The sequence below is a fragment of the Vigna umbellata genome, chromosome 6 (genome assembly GCF_029865625.1).
Source record: "Vigna umbellata cultivar VRB3 chromosome 6, Vumbellata_1.0, whole genome shotgun sequence".
Lineage (NCBI taxonomy): Eukaryota > Viridiplantae > Streptophyta > Magnoliopsida > Fabales > Fabaceae > Vigna > Vigna umbellata.
In genome coordinates, this window is record NC_142170.1 from 4,907,328 (window position 1) to 4,930,092 (window position 22,765).

Consider the following 22,765-nt stretch of genomic DNA (forward strand, 5'->3'; position numbering starts at 1 on the left):
CGGTTGGTCCTGAATTTATTCATATAAATAAGAATTTGGTGTCGCATTAGCTTTTTACAAGGTGACGACGGGATAAGATTTCAAATAAATAGGAAAACCAGCCCTTGAATGGCATGCTCCCTATCTGTCTCAATTGCTCTTATATCTTACTGAATCACTCAACTTCGATTCCTGCAGCGTTTGCATACATTTATTATCCGGGATAAGGGGTTTAAGGCGGAAAAGGCGCATATAGAATGGTAACGGCTGAACAGAATCAATGTATCCTCAGAAAATAGAGTCCAGTGGTTCGAATCCACTTCTAAAAGCGGGTGAAGGTGGGGACATTAGCAACCTCTCCTCTAAGCGGCTGACTCTTTTTCTCGAGTACCACAGTGATCTGAGCCAATTGATAGGATCCACAATGCAAGGGAGCGCCTTTGTAAACAACTTATTGAAAGTACTCGATGGGCAGGAGTGCAGGCTAGACTCAAAATATGCAAAGGTTTTCAAAAAGAAGAAAAACGTTCCCATAATCATGATAGCAAATAAGCTACCAAAAATAATGGAAAGACATGGACCCTTTAGAGCAAGGTTCTTTAGAGTAAGGTTCTCCACAAAGATACAAAATTTTGAGGAGGAAAGAGTAATTGCCACATTATGGGGATGCTTACTAAGAAGAATCAAAAAAAGCGCATATGCTACAGAAAAGGAAGAAGCACCAAAACAAATAAACTTAGCCTATAATCAAAGCAGTGCACTCATAATACCCATGGAAGAAAAGGAAGAATGGCAGGAAAGCATGAAAAACTTAGGGAATCCAATTAAAATGAAAGATAGAAAAACAATTGACCAAATCAGGAAAAGTCAACCAATACTAATTACAAAAAAAGGAGAATTCTATAAGCTAAACCCAAAAATCATAAAGATTAAGGAAGAATATAGTATACTAATCTTTGAAATTTTAAAAATAGAAGGAGAACAATGGGAAGAGAATCAAAGTGAAGTTAACCTCTTGAGCTTTGCTAGCATCCCGATAAAAAAGAAAGAAAAGGATGAAGAAAATGAGAAGAGTAAGGGTACCTTACAAAAACTATTTGAAAAAAGGGAAGAAAAAAAAGCGATGGGGGAGGAAGAAGAGGAAGAACAACAAGAGGGAAGGGTGGAGGAGACTATTGTGCGACTCAATAGCATCTTTTTTGATGACAAAGAAAGAGAATGGATAAGAAAAGAAGAGAGGAAGCATGTACATATGGGGCAGCTACATGGTGTGAAAGAAGATGAAGTATGGAGCGTAATAAGTGTACAAAGAGACAGGAGGGAACAGGGGGAGGGGGAAGACTATGCGATGTGGCCACTGGAAATTAAAATAGTTGAAAAAGATGAGAACTCAGGGAGGGAAACCAATAGAGTATTCCCGGCCATACTTAGGAATGTAAGAAGGGAAGGGGAAGAGGAAAGACAAATTAAAAAAAGGTATGAAGAGTTAAAGGCGCTAATAGAAAAGACAGAAAGAAATACAGAGATTGAGACTATTAAATGTGTGGTATCGATAGCAAGAAATGCTGAGAAACAAATGTGGAATATTGAATGCTAGTGTGTGTAGGAAAAGTTGACGGGAAGACGATTCGCCGAAGGGAAGACGATTTACCGAAGGGAAGACGATTCGCCGACGGGAACAGACGATACGCCGATAGGTAAATTTCCCCCAAATAAAGGAAGAATTAGGGAAGAAGAAGACGATTCGCCGCCAAACCCCTATACTAGAGTTAGGGGGGTTGGCGGAACCTATATATATCTATCGTTCGTTCTCCCCACCCGGGGAACACTCACTTGCTTGGTAAGGAAGGAACTCTTTCCTCAGGACCTCGAAGGAGCGGGCGTTATCGTTGACGCTTCGCTATTGATCGCTCCTTTGTGTCCCTCCCTGAGGAACACTTCACTCACTTGATTAAATGAGCTCTTTTACCTAGGGGGAGCCGGGTGTATTTATTGGGGTACCTAAGGGCAACAAGGTTCAAAGAAAGGGTCACAAGGTCCAATGAACGGGCGACAAAAAAGATCAAAAAAAACAACATGAAGCGACCAATTCAGATAGAAAATGTTCTAAGGGTAGAGAAAGAAAACCAGGCGAGGTCCACCATAAGAGAATTTATTTTACTAACTTTAATTCATACCGAAACCGAAATAAGATTGCTCGTACGAAGAGAAGGCATCATCAGAAGAATTAAAGAACTCTTTAGATGCAGAGCCATTGTAGCAACTGAGAGACATCAGGAGGAGGGAGATCACTATCACGTAGGAATTTGGGCTATTAATGCCTCGAAAAACACGCTGAGAGGAAAACTAAGAAAAGAATTCCCGGAGTGGACAGGAAGAGCTATAAATATAAGCTTACACAAAGGTTGGGGATCTATATGTGCATATATATTAAAAGAGGATAAGGAACCCTTAGTTTGGGGAGAATCAATATAAACCAAATACAAATGGTAGCAAAAGCACATAAAAATAAAAAGGAGGTAAACTTAGAAATAGGAAATTTAGCTATACTCAAAAAACTAGAACAAATAGAGGACTGGTACAGCATCTACAGAGACGATATACTAGCTAACAAAGTATTACAGCATTTCCCTAGGATGAAGGAAGCCTTTGAGGACTTAAAGATTGTAAAGGAGATAGAGACCAATATCTTCAATAGAATTATTGATTATTTAAAAGAAAAAGGAAACCCCAAGGAGTACGATGTAGAAGAACTAAGGGAGAAATATTTAGTCATAGATTGGATTGCGTGTCAACTGTGCTTTACAAGACCCATTAAAACAAAACAATTATTTATTTATGGGGAACCCAGCACACAAAAAACGCTGCTATTGCACTATTTATCAAAAGTTATACAGATTTACTTTGCGAGTTCCAGAAGAAACGACTTCGCAGGAGCAAATGATTATTATGATTTATATATATATAGCGTAACAGACAAGCAAAGAAAAACATAACGGAAATTACAGAAGAGGATTCTGACAATATTTGATGGATGAGTGTGAAATATATTATGAAAAAATAAGGGTTAAATATGTTTTTCGTCCCTTAAGTATCACACGATTTTGGGTTTAGCCCTACTCGAAACTTTGATGGTTTTTAGTCCTCATAGTTTTGAAACTCTTACTATTAGTCCTTCAAATTGGACGGCGTTAACTTTTAGTAGATGTGGCAAACGGCAAGACCATGTCTTATGCCAGCTTGCCTCTTCACTCTTTTCCACGTTGCTTTTCTTTTTATCTGGCCAATAATAATCTGACACGTGTCAGCCCCCTTCCACCCCAAATTAGGGTTTGCCAGATTGGGGAAACTTGCCCCTGCACCTCCGCCACGATTTTGCTCTTCTATCTTACGCCGTCATGAGCCAAGAACACGAGAAGGGAAGGGTTGCTCTCTTGCAGGTGGCGAATGGAGTTTCTGCTGTGTTTTCGGATTTGCAGGTCTGTTGCAGGTGATGGCGCCTCTGGATGACGGTGATGTCGCGGCTTGCAAGGATTTTGCGCGTTGAAGGTGGCGTTGATGGAGGATGGCGTCGCTGCGGGGAGCTTGCAAGATGAAGGCGCGATGGCGGAGAGGCTTAGGCGATTTAGGGTTCGTCGCAACACTCGCGATTTGGGATTTCGCTTGGCCGTGGTTCTCGATTGGTCGGAGCGAACTCGGTGTGCATCTTCCGGCACGGTGCGATTTGCGATTGGGGTTGCTCGCGTTTTCTAGTTTTGTCTGAGTTTCAGGTGATTCTGGGAATGCCATGGATGCTCACGTTTTTTGGAATGCCATGGAGCAGGTGTTGACGGCGCAGAACAGTGGACGTTGGGTTCGTCTACTTCGCCAAAATGGGGATGATAACCCCTGCTTTTGGGCCGCACCAAATCAAAGGAAGGGGAGACCAGTCCTCACGACTCTGACCGGTTGTCGAGGACGGCGTCGGCGGTGACCATCCTAGTTTGTGGCTCGCGGAGGCTGGGCTCTCTCAGGCGGCGATTAACGGAGGAACGAGAGAGCTTCTCTCTCGCGCGCGGAGAAAAGGCAAGGAGGGAGAAATCGACGCCGTGGCTGGCAATGGCCTCAGTGGCGATTGGTGTCGCCGGCGACACCTTGGACTGAGCGGAAGGTCCGGCACGGCGACTGGTCCAATGGAGGCTAGGCTCTGTCGGAGAAGACGAACGAAGTTCTCAAGCACAAGCAACGTGACAGAGAGTGAAGAGGCAAGTTGGCATAAGACATGGCCTCGCTGTTTGCCACATCTACTAAAAGTTAACTCTGTCTAATTTTAAGGACTAATAGTAAGAGTTTCAAAACTATGAGGACTAAAAACCATCAAAGTTTTGAGTAGGGACTAAATCCAAAATCGTATGATACTTAAGGAACGAAAAATATATTTAACCCAAAAAGTTATTCTATGATATGATTTTAAGTTATAAATGTTGTGTATATGTGAGTCTAATAAATGAAAAAAGATTTAAATATACTTATGAATTAACAATAATATTTGTTAATTATTGAATGTAATTCTAAGTTATGAGTAATTAATTATATATTTATATTAATCAAGGACGACCTTTTGAATTTTGATTTTTTTTTCTACCAAAACTCTTAGGAATGATTATATATATATATATATATATATATATATATATATATATATATATATATATATATATATAATGAATCAATTAATTTATTTAAAAGTAAAAGTGGTTTAAATGAAATGAAATATTATTATTTTATCATTTAAGTTGAAAAACTTATAAATAGAAACCACTAACTATTTAAACATCATTTCACAAAACTCACTACCTCACTAAAATACTTTTCATTTATTTTCTCTTTATATTTTTTAAATAGTTAAACTTGATGGAAAGTAGAATAATTTTGTTCAATCATAAGTTATTTTTGTATAAGTTTCTCTTTAGCTTTCTCTTTTCTTAAAATAGTTTTATGGAAAGGGATGTTATATAAGTTAAAGCTTTGCTGATGTTGTTAAAGCAAAGATGAATCTCGGTTAATCCAATAATATGCTAATTTGTTTAGATTATTGTCAGAATTTTATATATACAAATTTAGTTTTTTTTTATATGAAAATAGAGAAGTAAAAAAACCTTGACTAATATATATAAAAATAAGAAAAATTAAATTTTATTTTGTAAAGACTATTTTTCTTATCTATTAGTGAAAATTTAAAAATACTATTTTATATTGATAAATGATAATATTTTTAACTTTATGTATTCTATAACGAATTACAAATATTATTTTAATATATATTTATGGCTTTCTATTTATAGTTATAAACTATACGTAACACATAGCACGCATAACATGTTTAGCGTTAAAAAGTTTACATGCAATTGAATCTCATCTTAAATTTTTAATAATAGGTTAAATAATATCATTAGTTCTTATTTTTCTATAAAAGTATCAAATCGGCTTCTTTCTTTTATGTATTTTAGTTTTTATTTTGAAAAAATTAATACAATTAAGGTTTTTTTTTAGTATTGTACTAAATACTTTAATGAAGTAAGATATATCTGTCAGTTATAGCTTTAAGCTGTGTCACATCATCATCCATTAATTTCGTTAACTTATATTTAACGAAAGGGACCAATCTGACCCACTATTTTAAAAGTTAGGACTAATTTAAAACACTTTTATAACGAGGGACTAAATTGAGATTTTTCAACCAAAATGAGGACTAAATTGGCTATTAAACCTTTTTTTAATTTTTTAAAATTGTTTATTTTTAAATAATAATTTAACATTTGTCAAGTCATTGTATCATACGACAGTAACACTATGACAGTGACATATTATTTGAAATCAAATTTAATTTTTGAATAAATATTATACAAATATTTTTATTAAAATTAATATTTTTATTAAATATTTTTAATAAAATTAAATTTATTTAAATTTAAATTTTACCGTTGAATTTTATTTAAAATTATTAATAAAAAATGTTAATAAAAAATAAAAATTAATTTAAATTATATACTAAATTTATTTATCAATGTGACAAATATATTTAAAAAAAATTATTTTTTTTAAGAATAAAAATACTTAGAAACTGATATATGATATTACTTTAACACTGTTAATATAATATTAACCATATAAAATTTAAAAAGTTAGTACATTATTATATCTGCCGTGACAGTTACTTTAATTAAAAGTGACTGTGACGACGCAGGATCACAGTGACCAATGCACATATACCTTTTCCTTTTCTATCTTTTGGGTAGAATAAACAAACATATAACTTTAGTATTTTAATTAACATTTTAAGAAAGTTAAAACACAACTTAAAAACACGAAAAACTTATTTGATAGAGCCACGTGCATATCCTATATCGTAACTTTTACATAGGTTGGGTTGATAATAACACACATATTCATGAAAGGTTATCATGGGCTAATTATAGGTTGCATACGACAAACAAACGCATAAAATAAATAAAAATCCTTTAATTTTTAAATTAAGTAAATTAAACAAACACATAAAAAACGGAATAATACTTATTCTATTTAAAAATAATCTTATAAAATTAAGCTTAAACAAAATAATTCAACAAATTTTGTAGTTTGGGTGATCCTAAAGATATCATCTTTTCCCGGTTTACATTTAGAAAATAGTATTTGAAGAGGGATAATGATTTAAAAATATTAAATTTAATTATTTTAATATTAAATAATTTTTATATAAATAATTTTTATTATAAACGTTCATTATTTTAAAATTATAAATTATCTTTCTAAAATTATTTTACTTCTATATAATGTTGTGTTCTTTAGAGTAATCTATTATGTTGATTTGGGACGATGAACTTCAAATCATTTTTATATTTGTTTTAAAGATTTGCGCCATATTGAAAATGTAGATTTGCAGGGATAAAAAAGAATTTTTCAATCTTTCAAATCTGTAACGATTTCTTACCATTCTCAATTTCATCCTTTGAATATAACATGTTTGACTGAAATGGATTCACAATAATATTAATAATAATAATAATAATAAAATGTATTATTTTAATTATTTATTAATTTTTTTATTTCAAAATAACTTTTACAAAAAAATATCTTATTCACAAATATCATTTTATATCAATATTATTATTAAAGATAATGTGATAATTTTTATTTTTTATTTATTAAAATATTTTTTTATCTATCACATCAGTCAAATATTATACAAACTTTCATAAAATTTACTTGCAAATTCACTTTTAATTACTTCCAAATCCTTTCAAAAAAACAATACATATTTTACTCTAAATCCCTTCAAATTCATTCACTCACTCAAGTGCATACCCTAAGGGTTCTCATCCCATGTTCATTTGTTTGAAGATTAGAGGTCGCTTGAGTGATCCTCGCAGCGAGATCTTCAGGTATAACCTATCAAATTTTACGAAAGACTAAGTTGATTTTTGCTCTTTCTCCTTAGTTTGTTTGCTTCTTCTTTGCATGTGCATCATTTGTGGTTGCATGTATCATTTAGGTCTTCTATAAGACTCTTCGTTGATCAATGGTTCTAACTGTGTATCTTGATCGTGTTTTTGTGGTTCATAGGCGTAGATAGGAATTTCTATACATTGGAGTTGTTTTAGATTTTCTAGAGCGGTTTAATCTTCTGTCAGGTAAGGAAGCTAATATTTGCTTTATTTTATGTTAAGATGTATGATTTTAGGTTTGCTAAGTTATGAGAATTATGTTTGGTTGAATCTGTTATAAATTGAGATGATTGTTGAGTGATGTTTGTATCTTGATGAGTGAAAGTTAGTTTATTGATGAATATTACCGTGTATGCTTTTGAATTGATAATTGTTTGGAATTTGATACTACTAATTGGAGTTTAATTAGATAAAAATTTGATGTAGAACTAAAAGTGGTAAAAAAGGAGTGTTATTGGATTGATTATTGGTCTAATTTAGGGTTTTGATAGGTGGATTTCTAGAGGAGTGACTTTGGAGAGATAATTGATATTTGGGATCTATCTTTAGGCCATTTAAAACTTGTCTAGAACCTTAGTTAAACAAAAATCTGATGTTGAATTGGAAAGTAGCAAATAGGTAGAGTTATAGGTTAGTTTGGGTTCATTTTAGAGGTTTTAACCAGTGAAAATCTAAAGTAGAGAGTTTGTTATGAAAATGAAGGTTTAGAGTTTATTTTTGAGTCAATTGTGACTTGTTCAGACCCTTAGTTTACAAATTTCTGATTTACAAGATGTAAATCTTAGTTACTTTTGAGTTGTTGAGTTGGTCTAGTGTATCTTATTTCTAACCAAATGAGAAAAGTGGTATTCTATTTTCATATATAAACACGTTTTCACATCAATCCTAGTGTTAGATAACCTAAATTGATCATTTGGATAGGTCCAAGGTACACCAAGTTCAGAAAAATAGGTTGTTGTCTTTTGGTATGACGTTGAGCGGTCTTGTGTGACGCTCAACACTGTCAAACCCGAGCGCCCTGTTAATATGTTAAGTTTTTTCTTCTTTTCTTTTGTTTCCTTATGAATAAGTAATATATTGATACTTAAATGTTTATTTGGAGAAAACTATTAAATGTTTGGATGGTTTATGAATAAGGTTGTGTAAGTATGGAAGTGTGGTTTCAAAAGAGTTTCTTAGGTGATATTCTTGATGGTGGTTTCAAGTAGGATATAGGGACTCACCCTTGAAAGTTATCTTAACACTCCAATAATCGCTCCATCTAAGATAAAGAAGAGGATTATGTGGTAAGGAGTAGGAGGAGGTCCTAGTCTACGGTCAGGTGTTTTTTGTCCATATGTGGTAAACGAACTAGCTTTGTGTGGTAGCTTGGGAGAGACAAATGTTCCATCACTAAAAGTACAAAAACTTGCCATATAGTCTAATATCAATACATATATCCAAATGGGTCGAGCCTAGAAATCATATGTATGTTGAGATTTGATTTTGAAATGAATTATATTGTATAGGGTTAAATATGGTTTTAGTCCCTAAACTATTGGCCGTTTCTGGTTTTCGTCCCTCTTTCAAAGTAAGGTACAATTTGGTCCTCATTCTTTTCGAAACGTTCGTTTTAGTCCTCGGAATTTTGGTTTTAGTCCTCATTTTGTTGCTAAGTGAGGACCAAATTTTTAAACGGTGTTAGTTTTCGAGGACTAAAACGAACGTTTTCGGAAAGAATGAGGACCAAATTGTACCTTACTTTGAAAGAGGGACGAAAACCAGAAACGGCCAATAGTTTAGAGACTAAAAACATATTTAACCCTATTGTATAAATGATTTTTCTTTTATAATATTAGTTTATCCTTCTTGTATGGTTGTCTATTCGTGCTTGTTTTCTCTTTTGCAATGATCACCTTAAATGGTGTGAGCTTATGAGAAATGTCCTTCCAGTTGATCCAATGTTGGGTGAAGGTGAAACAACGGTAGAGTTAGGTTTTAGTTTTCTAGATATAAGTCTTCAACTTTAGAAATCTTAAGTTTCTTATGAGTTATCATATTCGTAACACTTATTTGTAAGAGTTTTATACGAATAAAATGAAATGTTACAACCATTGTAAAATAATATAAAATTCATCCACTGGAATTATTTTTTGTAATGCATTTAAATGTTATATGTCACGGAAACTATTCTTTTTGATAAAAATATCATTACAAAAAAAAAACTCGTTTTTATGATATAAAATTTTACATCATGGAAATTGTTTTTATAATGTATAAAAACCCTATAAAATCTGATAAAAGAAAGTAAGGAGTGTGAAGAGAACAGGAAAAAAAATTATTTAGAAATATCTAGAAATAAAAAGAGAGACAGAAAGTTTGAATAACACATAAAAAAAAGCACAGGTTTGGAGGAAGTAACTTCACTTAAAGGTCCAAGTGTGTTTTCATTTTGGGCCTTTACTTCTTGCACCTTACAAATTTTAACCTGGTTTCGAAATTGTTTTCTGAAATATAAATTTTTATATTTTATATTATATATTTTAGAATATAAAATAAAAATATAGTTTGGATTATATTTTTTAAAGTAAAAATATATTCAGATTATATAATGTAGAATATAATTTTATATTTCAGATTATATAATGTAGAATATAATTTTATATTTCAGATTATATATTTTGAAAAATAATTTTGAATTATACAGTATAAGATACAAAATAAAATATGCTCTTCGGATGGTATGTTCTAAAATACAAAATTTACATATTGACTAATCTGCAAAATTTTACGGGAGTGTGAGCTGAAATTATAAAGGGGTAAGAAGAAATTGCGTTCTCTTTGTTGAGAATTTGGAATGTTGTCCATTTACTAAGTTTTTCTATTTTTTCTACACTCTTGTAATTTCTAACCGCACCCTATAACTTTTTAGTATGAATACTTTATCTTTTGTAAAAGTGATTTCCCAAATAGTTGTTTAAGAAACTTTTAAGATTTTTTTTTTCAAGTTATTGGAATATGATTTCCAAATGAAAATTTTGGAATAGATTTCCATAACGGAATTTTGGGAATAGACATTTTGAAATAAAATTTTTGAAATGTATAAAATATATTATGAAACATGTTTTTAAAGACAAAATTTCTAACTAATTTTTTACAACATATATAATATTTTCCAGACTAACTTTTCAAGAATGAGTTTTTTTGGAAAATATAATATATATTCTAAAAGAGAGTTTTAAAATGAGCATCTACAACGTGTTCTTCCTCTTTTCTTTCCTCTAGAATAACTATGAGGTTGCGATAATGATGACTGTAATGTAACAAGGTGCAATTAGTAATGATACGGCGCAGGAAAGGAAACAGCCGTTTTTTTTTTTTTCAGGAATACATTTGCATCTTTGACACTATGGTCCAAAAATATATTGGTACATTATCTATTCTGTTTTTTTTTAATCTCTTTTTCACCTGGTTGTTAACTCCATTTTTTGCACCAGTTTAAGGTATCATTCCGATATATGTATATTCATAATTTTTCAAAAGGTCCAAAATAATTTTCCTTTTGATTCCAAAATTCATTTATTTATTCTGTTTTATTTCCAGTTTTTCTTTTTATCGATAATGACGTTTGAATCAGTTTAATATCTATAACAATTATCTATAAAAACTGAAATATCTTCGTTATTTATTTATAAGGAATAATACAAATTAAAATAACTTATAATTATTTTTGTAGTTGTAATCCTATTATATAATCTGCTATGGATATAGAAACTTAATTATTACGTGTGTTTCTACTTATTCCAATAGACATATTATTCAACAAAATTAATTGAGTCTTTTATTTTGGAAGAACATAAACTTACGTTTATTTGAATAATACTCATATATCACAACTAATTTGGACAGTATGGTATTATGATTATTATTTATGATGAGATATATTATGTTATTATTAATTACTTTATTATTATATAATTAAGATAAGTATTATTCTAATGATAACATAGGCCCATGTTTCGTGCTGATCTATAAACACAATTTGTATTTCTTAAGGAATACTCACTTAATAATCACTCATATTCAAGACTATTCATAAAAGATCTAAACTTTCTTATCGACTTAAGCGTCAAAGTGTCTTTTTGCAGATGGATTTCCCCCTTTTGATAAACAAGAAATTTCATTATGTCCATCAAAAGCATTCAAGCCATCACTAGGATCTTGCTACCTATCCGTAGATCCACGCTTAAGATCCTGGTAAGATCATTTAGCGCCTACTGTGCGATCAAGGTAAAACATTATCTTTCCTCCATGTATGAAATTTACTGCCTTTTCCTCTTTGGTTGCTAACCATGCTAGGTGTTGATTCACGAAAACAAGGGGGACTCATAAGCATGAAACTCACCAACATGAGAAGCGGTTTTGATGATCATAAACACTATCCTTCGTCTCAATGATGCTGATGTTATTGGGAACATCTCTGCCCCTCGTAGGTAAAATGTACATGTGTTCTTTATATACTTGTTGACAGTGTAGGTACGGAGGACCAAGACTCGAAATCATCGACAGATAGGAAGATGCTCATATCTGACCCATCAACAAGCTTAGTAAGATTCCTGTGGGAGCCAAGACCGCTCTCGTCAATGTCAAGTTCAAAGAGACAAGAACAAGACAATTGTTGAAAAGCTTTTTAGTCGGATAAAAAGTCAACAAAACCTAAGTTTTCCACTAATGTAGTAAGAGGGAAAACCTCGGGATCAATCCAAGGACTTGACTAACTTAAATCTAAAATTGTAGAATTAAAACCTAATTACTATTTATTAAAAACTAGATGGGGAAAAGAAAATTAACTGGAATCTAGAAAGAGAAACGAAAAGAATGAATATCTAAGTAAAACTATTGGATAGAAAACAATATAATCCGGACCAATAGAAAATAGAACCTAAATTTAAAGTTCATGTGCAGTGAAGAAAAAATGTAAGCAATTATTAGAATAGATGTAGATGAAAAGATTTAATGGAAATGATTAACACAAATTCAACAATGGCAATGTTTTAAAAATGAATGAATGCATCAAACCTAAACTAAAACCTAAATTTACATAAAACAACTACTGACCTATGTCTATTTATTCAAAGGAAAAAGTCAAAAACTATGAACTAGTGAAACTAAAATGCTAAAAATCAAAATCTAACAGTAAACTGATTATGCAGAAAAATGAAAATGTAAGTAATTAATTCTAATTCTACTAAAGAGTAGTAATGATGCAAAGTCTGAAAATAAATCTCAAATGGAAACAACAATATTGAAGAAGATATAAAATTGAAACAGGATTGAAGCAACTTTCCTAACTCTATCATTTATCAAACCAACTGAGTAAAGAATTATACAAAGAACTTTTGATAAGGACAATTTTCAGATTTAACAAACATTGATTTGGTAAAAGAGTCTCAGTCACTCTCAGGAAGACATCCTGTAACATAAAGACCACTTTGAGGTCTTTGAGTTCATATTTAAGAACTTGAAATGGTGACTCTAACTCAATTCATCAACCCAATATTTGTACAATCCAGAAATATGTCATAGCACTTATCAGAAACATCATAAAACTACTCTAAAATCAATAAGAATCAAAATCATAACATCAACTCTATAATATAAAAACATCAAACTCAAAAATGAATATCAAAAGGATAAGATCAATACAAGAAAGAAATATACTACAATCCAAAATATAAGTAGAATCAACAATGGTGCTAGCAATGTAAATGAAAGTACAAAAACGTAAATTAAATCAAAACAGGTAAATTAGTAATCAAATGTAAACTGAAACATAACAACTATTATTAAAAACTGAAATCAATAGTACAATATACCTTAGTGCTTGGAATCTCAATGTCTATCACCCAAAGTATCCTCCAAGACTCTAATGCAGAGAACAATTCATGAAAACTTTAAAATCTCAAACTAAGACAAGAATGAAAATCAAAAGTTGAATCCTAAAGTGGTGTCTATCACCCACCACGAGCTACTCTATTGTGTATTCTCTTACAAAACCCTCCTTTTTATAGGGTAATTAGATAATGAGAAAATGGGAAGAAGGGAGGAACCTAGTAACTAACTTGGAAGCTTCGCGAATCGCTTTGGATTTCATCTTTTCGCTTTGATCACGAAAATGCTTTTTCAATGTAGGCGGTGGCAAACTCCTAGGTTTCATGATAACTAGGAAAAACATAGAGGCTAACATAGAAAAGTATGAGCCAACTCGGCATAAAACACCGACTGTCGTCAGTTGAGTGTCCTTACACAAATGGGTAAGTTAAGAGCACCAAAGTCATCCTCTTCCTTCCTTATAAGAAAATGGGGTCATTCGCTATAAGAGCTCAACAAGAAAACACCTTGATGAAGAATACAACGAAGAAAATCTTAGAGTTGATCTAAATCTCAAAGTCTAGGAAGAAGCCTGCATAAGAGAAAGGATGGCGAAATAGAGAGTTGCACGATAGTACAACACTTGAGTAAAAGAGTCAAAAGCTTGACAGAATTAAGAAATAACAAATTTCTCCAAACAATAACTCTTTGAAACACATAGCTTTGTTGAGCGATGTGTTGATGGACAAATCTAGTGCTTCAGATGAAGACTTTGCATACATTGATAAAGACTTAGCTCGAGAAAAAGAAGAGAATGAATGAAGATTATTGATATGTAACAATTATCTATGTATAAATGGAAAGAAGAAGGGAGAATATATACAATATAGTACTTACATAACAAAAAGGAGCACATAAGCTCGAGCATACAATAAACTCGGCCCATATAAGCCCAATGGTACAAGCTCAACTCATTTCATTTATCTTAGTTTGAGAGTAACAACTCAAGAAACAATTGTCGAACTTTGTCCGAGTAACAAGATAGCAGAAAAATCTCGCATAAACCCATAAGGAACCTGACAGCCCAAATGCTAGGAACAACTCAATCACTATGACAACCATATATTCCAAGAAGAATCTTGATCTCCAAAACGTCGAGATTACGCAGTAGACTACATGAGGAGTCTCAAAGGTCAAAAAGAGATCGCAATCAACCTCACCAATGTAAAAGGGTGGTTGGGTCCGATGACCCTACAAGAACAAGGCATGAATTCAAAGACTACAAGAATGCACTCTCTAGGCGAATCAGAGACTTGACATCCCAGTTATTATTATTGTTGTTGTAACATTCGTTTTAATAATATAAAATTACTAAAATAAGTGGTACAAATATGATATATACCTGACGAGAAACTTGAGATTTTTAAAGTTGTAGACTTACACTCAGAGAACTAAAACCTAACTATGCCATTGTTTCACCTACACCCCGCTTTGGATCAAGTACAAGACATCCTTATCTTCTCCCACCATTAAGGTGATCATTATAAACAAGAAAATGAAAAACAAACTAACTAACACAAAAGTAAGGGTAAGCTAATATTGTAAAAGAATCAAATCATGCAATTATAATTCAACATACAACACATTTCACTACTTGACAAATTCGGATACAGGTATTGATGTCGAGCTATGGTGGGTTGTATACTTGAAGAGGTGGAACAACTGGCCCCCCGAGCTACCACACAAGATTATCATACCATAGATTATGACCTCCTGTTACTTCTCACCACACAATCCCCTTTCTACTTGAGATGGAACCATTATTAAAGCGTCAAGATAACCTTCAAGATTGAGCTTCCTACATAAACACCTGCACTACAGGGCACCACCATGGAATCTCTCCACGAGAGTCATGGAATTATGTTTATCTACCATGCACATGATCAATACATATTCATCCTCACCATACATCATACAATTCAATAAATAGTACCAAACAAGCATCAAAGTACTGATACAACTCAAACCTAGCAAGGCACAAAAGAAAAGAATACACAAACCAAAACTTCACAGAGGGTGCCCAACGCTAGCATTCTAGCACTCAATGCTGACCTTCCTTGTGCTATTAATATTAGTATTTATTATTGTTGTTATTATTATTTTGGATTATTATTATTATTAGCATTAATGTTATAATTAATGTTAATATTAATATTACCATTGTTATTTCAATTACTACTAGTTTAAGTTTCAATAGTATTAACATTAGTAATAAGTATTGGTATTATTATTATTATTATTATTATTATTATTATTATTATTATTATTATTATTATTATTATTATTATTATTATTATTATTATTAGGTCATAAAATATTTTAAAGTTTCTCATTAGTCTTGAGATCCATAAGCAAACATAAAAGCAAGGGTAAGCTAATATCATAAAAGAATCATATCATGCAATTATAATTCAACATACAACACATTTCACTCCAAAATCAAACAAGAACCTAAGCATATATACATTGATGTCGAGCTATGACGGGTTGTACACTTATAATGGTGAAAAAACTGTCCCCGCCGTGCTACCATACAAGATTAGTCTGTCAACTACCTATGGACAAAGAACACTATATCATAGACTATGACTTCTTGTTACTTCTCACCACACAATCCCCTTCTCTACCTTGAGATGCAACAATTATTGGAGCGTCAAGATAACTGTCAAGATTGAGCTTCCTACATAAACACCTACACGACACTACCATGGAATCTCTCTACGAGAGTCATGAAATTAAGTTTATCTACCATGCACATGATCAATACATATTCATCCTCACCAAACATCATATAATTCAATAGATAGTACCAAACAAGCATCAAAGTACCGATACAACTCAAACCTACCAAGGCACAAGAGAAAAGAATACATAAACCAAAACTACATAGGGGGCGCCAAACGCCAGCATTCTAGCACTCAAACGCTGACCCTGCTTGCCTAGAGAGCTCCCCTAGCTTGCCTAGTGAGAGCCAAACCAGAGATTTCCCCAAGCCCAATGAGAACTCTCACCTAGCCTCTGAAACATACTATCATTTGTCTCTATTAACTCGACCAACGAGCCTGTACTTGCCCAACCACCAGAACTCGCTGGAAACGCAACGTTCAACACCTATCAAATGATATCAACTTGTTGTTCTAATCTAGATGCAACATGGACCTATCCAAATAACCAAATTGACTTACTTGATATTAGGATTGATGAAAAAACAATTTTATTGATGAAATTGAGTATCCCTTTGATCATTTGGTTAGAAACAAGATTAGATTAACTTAGTCACTCAAAAACACCTATAATAAATTCTACACCTTATAAACCATAATTTCGCTAACTAAGGTTATGCACAAGTCCCAATTGACTCAAAAATAAACCCCAAACCCATAGTTTTAACACAAAATAATTTTTTTAGTTTTTCTTACCTTTTAAAAGACCAAACCGCTTTAGAAAGCCTAAAATAGCTTCAACACACAGGAAGCTCTTTCTGCTCCTACGAACAACAAAAAGATTATCAGAGTACAATGTTAGAAACACTGATCATCAAATACTTAAACTAAAAACTCAAAAAACACATGCAAGCTGAACGAGACCCACATGCAATAGATAAAGAAAGGATCCGAGAAAAGAGATTTAAACTTAACTTATTCAAATAGAGAAACTGATCGGTCTGAGTTGAAGAGCTCACTCCCAATATCACTCATACAATTTTAGTTCTTCAATTAGATGAATAGAGAAGAAGAACTCCTAAAGAGAAGTCATAAAACTCTAAAAAAATGATTTATAAAAAAATGATTTATAAAAAAATGATTTATAAAAAAATGATTTATAAAAAAATGATGTGTTTTAAAATAACGAAACATGTTTATAACGAAACTATTTATATTAAAAAAATTTAATATTAAAATAATTGCATACTACTATTTTTAAACCACTACCATTTCTAAAGTATTATTTTCTAAATCTTTACAATTATTTTTAGTGTTTAAGTAGTATTATGATAAGTATTAATATTAATATTATTGTGCTATTAATATTAGTATTTACTATTATTGTTGTTATTATTAGTTTGGATCATTATTATTATTAGTATTAATGTTATAATTAGTGTTAATATTAATATTACCATTGTTATTTCAATTGCTATTAGTTTTAGTTTCAGTAGTATTAGCATTAGTAATAAGTATTGGTATTATTATTATTATTATTATTATTATTATTATTATTATTATTATTATTATTATTAGGTCATAAAATACTTTAAAGTGTCTCATTAGTTTTGAGATGCTTAAAGAAGATGTACTAATGGAAAAATCTTATAAATGATTTGAGGTAACAAATTATCCGATATAAAGTGATAATTTTAGTGAATAAAATATTATATCTATGGGATTGAAAATTATCGGATTGTATATGAAAACCATGGGAAAGCCTGTAAATCGCATTGAATAGAATTATGGAATGGAGGCTGCACCTTACCCCGAATTAATCATTGCGAGTGGTGCCCACCACGACAGAAGAAAAGCTACATCCGAGCTAGTTTCCTCGTGACAATTTAAACCTCAAACAACAAAGACAAAAGATAAGAACATAACACATACTTACAATAATCCACAGGTTCTCCGAAATACAGTGGTTCTGCTGATTCTTGTGTCACAATATTGAGGGCCTAAACATGTCTGAATATATTTTGTTTATGTCACACGTTGGAAAGTGTAAATTCAATTGTCTTTCACTTTTACTAATTCATTAACGTTAGTTCAAAGTTCAAACGAATAATTTAACCCTCTTAATTATTAAAACCATGTCACATCTATTGCTAACTATCTTGTCCTATTTTGATATGTCATATTAGCCTGCTAACACACGCAATTGCAGTCCCCTCTAAAAGCAAAAGCAGAAAGGAAAAAATAAACATTGAAAAATAGTAATAAAACAAAATTCCAAGTTGAAGGCAAAAGAATAATTACCTTGGCCATATTGCTTAAAATAAGAGACTTTGCTGTCCAAACAAGGGAAACTGCTTCCAATCTCCCATGGTAATAGCAAATAAGATGGACTTTAGAAGGATGACAGTGACCACATGGGACCAAAACTGTGTTACAAAGTAGACAAAAAGAGAAATTCTTGTACGTTTTTGGAGAAAAATATCGTATTTTGAATGATTACGTCTGTTACCATTGTACTGCATTGTATACACATAAAACTAAAAATCAAATTTTTAATTAATATTTAACAAGATTATCCATTAATTATCCATTAATGATATCAATGTCTGCTCTAATCATATTGTTAATGTTATAATTAAGGTGATAGATATAAATTATTTAGAAGAAAAATAGTTCCCAGGATAAGATCAAGACTTTAAATATTGGAAATTTGATACTTATCCATCAAACTAGGATATAGGACCCACGCCCACAACTTCAAACAAGGCCACCTTAACCATTCCCAACTTTGGGGTAGGCACCAGATATGACCAATCTAGATCCTCTCCCACTATGAGATGATGCAATCTTAGCCTTTGATTAATTATTGTTTAATATGGAAAATTTTAAAACATATGTATTCAATGGTGAGATTTTAAAGCTGCATACTGTCCAAATTTTTTCAACTTGAAGTGGGGCTATAAATACGACAATGGTCCTTCCTCAGAATCCTGCTTTTCCTTTTTCAATTTTAATATTTCTTTGTAGTGAGGCTTGAGATTCCTGTTGCTGAATCAAAATGTTGGCCATTTTCCACAAAGCTTTTGCTCATCCCCCTGAAGAGTTGAACAGTCCTGCTTCTTACAAAGGCTCCAAGAAGCCTAAGGTTCCTGAAGAGACTCTCAAAGATTTCCTTGCTCACCATCCTCAGAACACTTGCTCTATGAGCTTTGGTCATGCTGCTGTGCTAGCTTATGTCCGTCCTGATCAACCTTTCTCTCGTAATCAAAGGTTATGTAGCATTCTCTTTATGTAGATCAATGATTTTGTGTGCTGATTTTTACTGTTATCTGCACCTACACCTACCTTTCTTGCTTTCTTATAAAGGGTAATTTTCATTTGGTCATGTAAAGGTAGGTGTGATTTTTGAAATCAGTTAGGGGAAAGTGGATGATGAGTGTTGAATCACGGTAGGTTGAGAAAGAATGCTGAATATGGGTTCTCTGAATTGCAGGTTGTTTTGTGGGATTGATGACATATACTGTATCTTCTTGGGGAGTTTGAACAATTTGTCTCTACTGATCAAGCAATATGGCTTGTCAAAGAACACTGATGAGGCCATGCTTGTGATTGAAGCTTATAAGACCCTCCGTGACAGGGGTCCATACCCGGCAGATCAAGTTGTCAAGGAACTTGATGGCAGCTTTGCCTTTGTTGTGTATGACAGCAAGGTTGGAAGTGTCTTTGCAGCACTGGTATGCTAATCTGCCATTTTGGTTTTGACCTTTGCCACACTTTTCTTAATAAGTGAAGTGCTTCTACTAACAAAGTTGTTGATCATGGTTTTGCAGGGTTCTGATGGGGGAGTGAAGCTGTATTGGGGTCTTGCAGCTGATGGATCTGTGGTGATCTCTGATGATCTAGAAGTCATAAAAGAGGGCTGTGCCAAATCCTTTGCTCCCTTCCCAACAGGTACCTTTCTAGCCACCACTCACTGGTTTCTTATAATCTTGCAGTTTTAATGTTCATAAGTATCACTTTTAAAATAGTGAAAAATCAAACTAAGGGAACAAATTAAGCTAATGAAATCACATGAATAGAAATTTCAATGAAAATAGAAGCACAATCCTGTGATGCATTGAGAAACATGACATGTTGGCGGTGGAATGCAGGGTGTATGTTTCACAGTGAAGGAGGCTTGATGAGCTTTGAGCATCCAATGAACAAGTTGAAGGCAATGCCAAGAGTTGACAGTGAAGGGGCCATGTGTGGGGCCAATTTCAAAGTTGATAAGTTCTCCAGAGTCAACAGCATTCCTCGAGTGGGAAGTCAATCCAATTGGATGGAATGGGACCAACATTAGCATAAACAATCCTTATGGATAATAATGTTTAATAAAAGTGTCATCTATGGTCCAATTTACCCTTCTGAATCTGTTTTCTCTTCTTCTTGCTTGTGTTGTTTTCCTGTTTCCTTCCGGCATGGTACATATTGAAGCGTTTTTTCAAACATGTTAAGTGCTGACCGTGGTGCTTGTGTTGTCACTCAGATTAACATGGTTCAGGTCAGGAACATCTGTGTCAGTGTTTTATTGCATGAAGATGTGCCAAATAGGTCCTAGGAATTGTAATGTAACATGGATGATATGGTGTACAAAATGGATGAACAAGGACAGACTATAGTTACTGCACTCCATTTCTCAATCTAAAGTGCTTCAGCTAGTTCAATGCCAATTTTCATTCATTTGAAAAACATAGCATAATAGCTGCGTTTGTCTTGCTTCTAGATTCCTATATGAACTGAAAGAATTTAATCAAAGTCTACCCAGAAAATTTTGGGTACATCAGAATTTGAAAAAAACTGTCATTAGTGTAATATGATTTATAGATCATCTATACCTTCTTATGTGATTAAGAGATTCAATCTTCAAATTCATGCATATGAAAGCATCTAATAAGAACACAGATTTAAATAAGTTTCAATAAGTTAAGATGTTAGTTCATAGCTTGCATGAGAGAAATATCTTCTCAAGTCATCATCAAGAAAATGCTAGCAAGAAATACCACAAATATTTTGTCTTAATTTCTTGTTTTTTTCTAGAACCATGATGTATGTCTTACACATTGTTTAGGTAAAACACTAATCTATATCAAAGATTTGAAATTTAAGGAGGGTGTAAGCATTTTATAGTGCGGTAAAGTTGGGAATTCTTTTAATTACGTTAGGTTTTTAAAGATGTAACATGGACCATATTATATCATGAATGATAAAAATTGTGCTATGCCTTTTGAAGTGCATTTAATTTGTCAAATGAGTTTATCGATATGTATTTTAATGATTGGATTATTTCTTCATGTTTTATTAATTTAGCTAAAGAGTACAAATTAAAATATTTTAGGAATTGTTGTTTTGGAGATTGATACAATCATATTATATCTTTTTAGAGATAATTTGATTATATATATTCCCATACAAAACAATTTAAGGCTATTTTTTTTATATATTTTATTACATCCTTTAGAAAGCTTAATATATCCTAACTTGCACAATTAAAATTTTCTCACATTATAAGGTGATTTATCTTTTCAAAATTTGTTGTGGTATTTGATAAAAACTTGCATTAAAATGTGTTTGAATTTTAATTAGAGCTATCAAAACAGGGGGTGTTGCTCTCTCCACCTCCACAGTCTTCTTCCTCCACCTCCCCAATTATCTTTAATTCTAATTATATCCTTAAAATTATAATTTTTTATTTTTATTATTTTATTATTTTAATATTTTAATATTTTAATATTTAAATATAAACTAATATAAATATACATTATTAAAATACATTAAAAAGATATTCAAAAATAATAAATCAAAATATTAAAATATCTAATAAAATAATAACAAAAACATAAAATTAAAACAAAGCTTAAACGGATGACATCCTTCAACGGATGTCAACATCCGTATCCGTTTTGCCTTAAACGGATGTTGACATCCGTTGAAGGATGTCATCCGTTTAGGCTTCGTTTTCATTTTACGTTTTAGGGTTAAAGGATTATTGGAAGGATTATTGGAAGGGTTTAGGGTTTAGGGTTTAGGATTATTGGAAGGATTATGACTACGTACCTGGAGAGGAACCACGACAAGCACATTACACCACAAACGCACTGCACCACATACTGCACCGAAAGCAAGAGGAAGATTGCTTGATAATTCTTTTCACGATCACTGAGCTTTGCAGAAAAATATTTTACTCATACAAGGAACTACGTAGGTTATCAGTGAAATATGTTATAAATGAGTAAAATTAAAAAACAATAATTCTAAAAATAAAATTCTACTGAGGGGCAAAATAGTAAAGGGGAGGTGGAGGGAGAAGGTTGTGGTGGTGGAGGGAGCAACACCCCAAAACAGGTAATCCGTCTCGATCCAACCCGGTCCACTATGGGTTGGTCACTTAGTGAGCCAATCCAACCCGGCTCGCTTATTAGTGAGCTGAAAAAATTTGAACTCGACTCGACCCACCACAAGTTGGTGGATTAAACGGATTGACTCACTAGCTTATTTAATTATAAGTTTTTTTTTAAATAAAAAAGTTATAATTTTTTTAATTCAAATCTAAATAAATTTCACTCTAAAATAATGTTAAACTTCAAAAATAATTCAAAATAAAGAAAAATATCATACAAGCCTAATCCAAAAACAAACACAAAAGACGAACAAATAAGTTTTTAAAACAAACACAAAAGACGAACAAAT

At 32.3% G+C, this 22,765-nt stretch overlaps 1 protein-coding gene across 1 annotated transcript; it reads left to right on the forward strand.

Annotated features, from left to right (window-relative positions):
- The first annotated feature begins 19,022 nt into the window (after positions 1 to 19,022).
- LOC124827007 (stem-specific protein TSJT1-like) lies at positions 19,023 to 20,705 on the forward strand. Its single transcript, XM_047299980.2, has 4 exons — positions 19,023 to 19,306; positions 19,530 to 19,770; positions 19,867 to 19,987; positions 20,188 to 20,705. The coding sequence occupies exons 1-4, from the start codon at positions 19,095 to 19,097 to the stop codon at positions 20,376 to 20,378; spliced, it is 765 nt and encodes a 254-aa protein (XP_047155936.1). The 5' UTR covers positions 19,023 to 19,094; the 3' UTR covers positions 20,379 to 20,705.
- Positions 20,706 to 22,765: the final 2,060 nt, after the last annotated feature.

What these genes read in the sequence shown, in the direction of transcription:
- LOC124827007 (XM_047299980.2), top strand. Translation starts at nt 19,095, where the DNA reads ATGTTGGCCATTTTCCACAAAGCTTTTGCTCATCCCCCTGAAGAGTTG. An exon ending in CCTTTCTCTCGTAATCAAAG is followed by an intron (nt 19,307 to 19,529) that starts GTTATGTAGCAT and finishes TCTGAATTGCAG; the next exon opens with GTTGTTTTGTGGGATTGATG. An exon ending in CTTTGCTCCCTTCCCAACAG is followed by an intron (nt 19,988 to 20,187) that starts GTACCTTTCTAG and finishes GGTGGAATGCAG; the next exon opens with GGTGTATGTTTCACAGTGAA.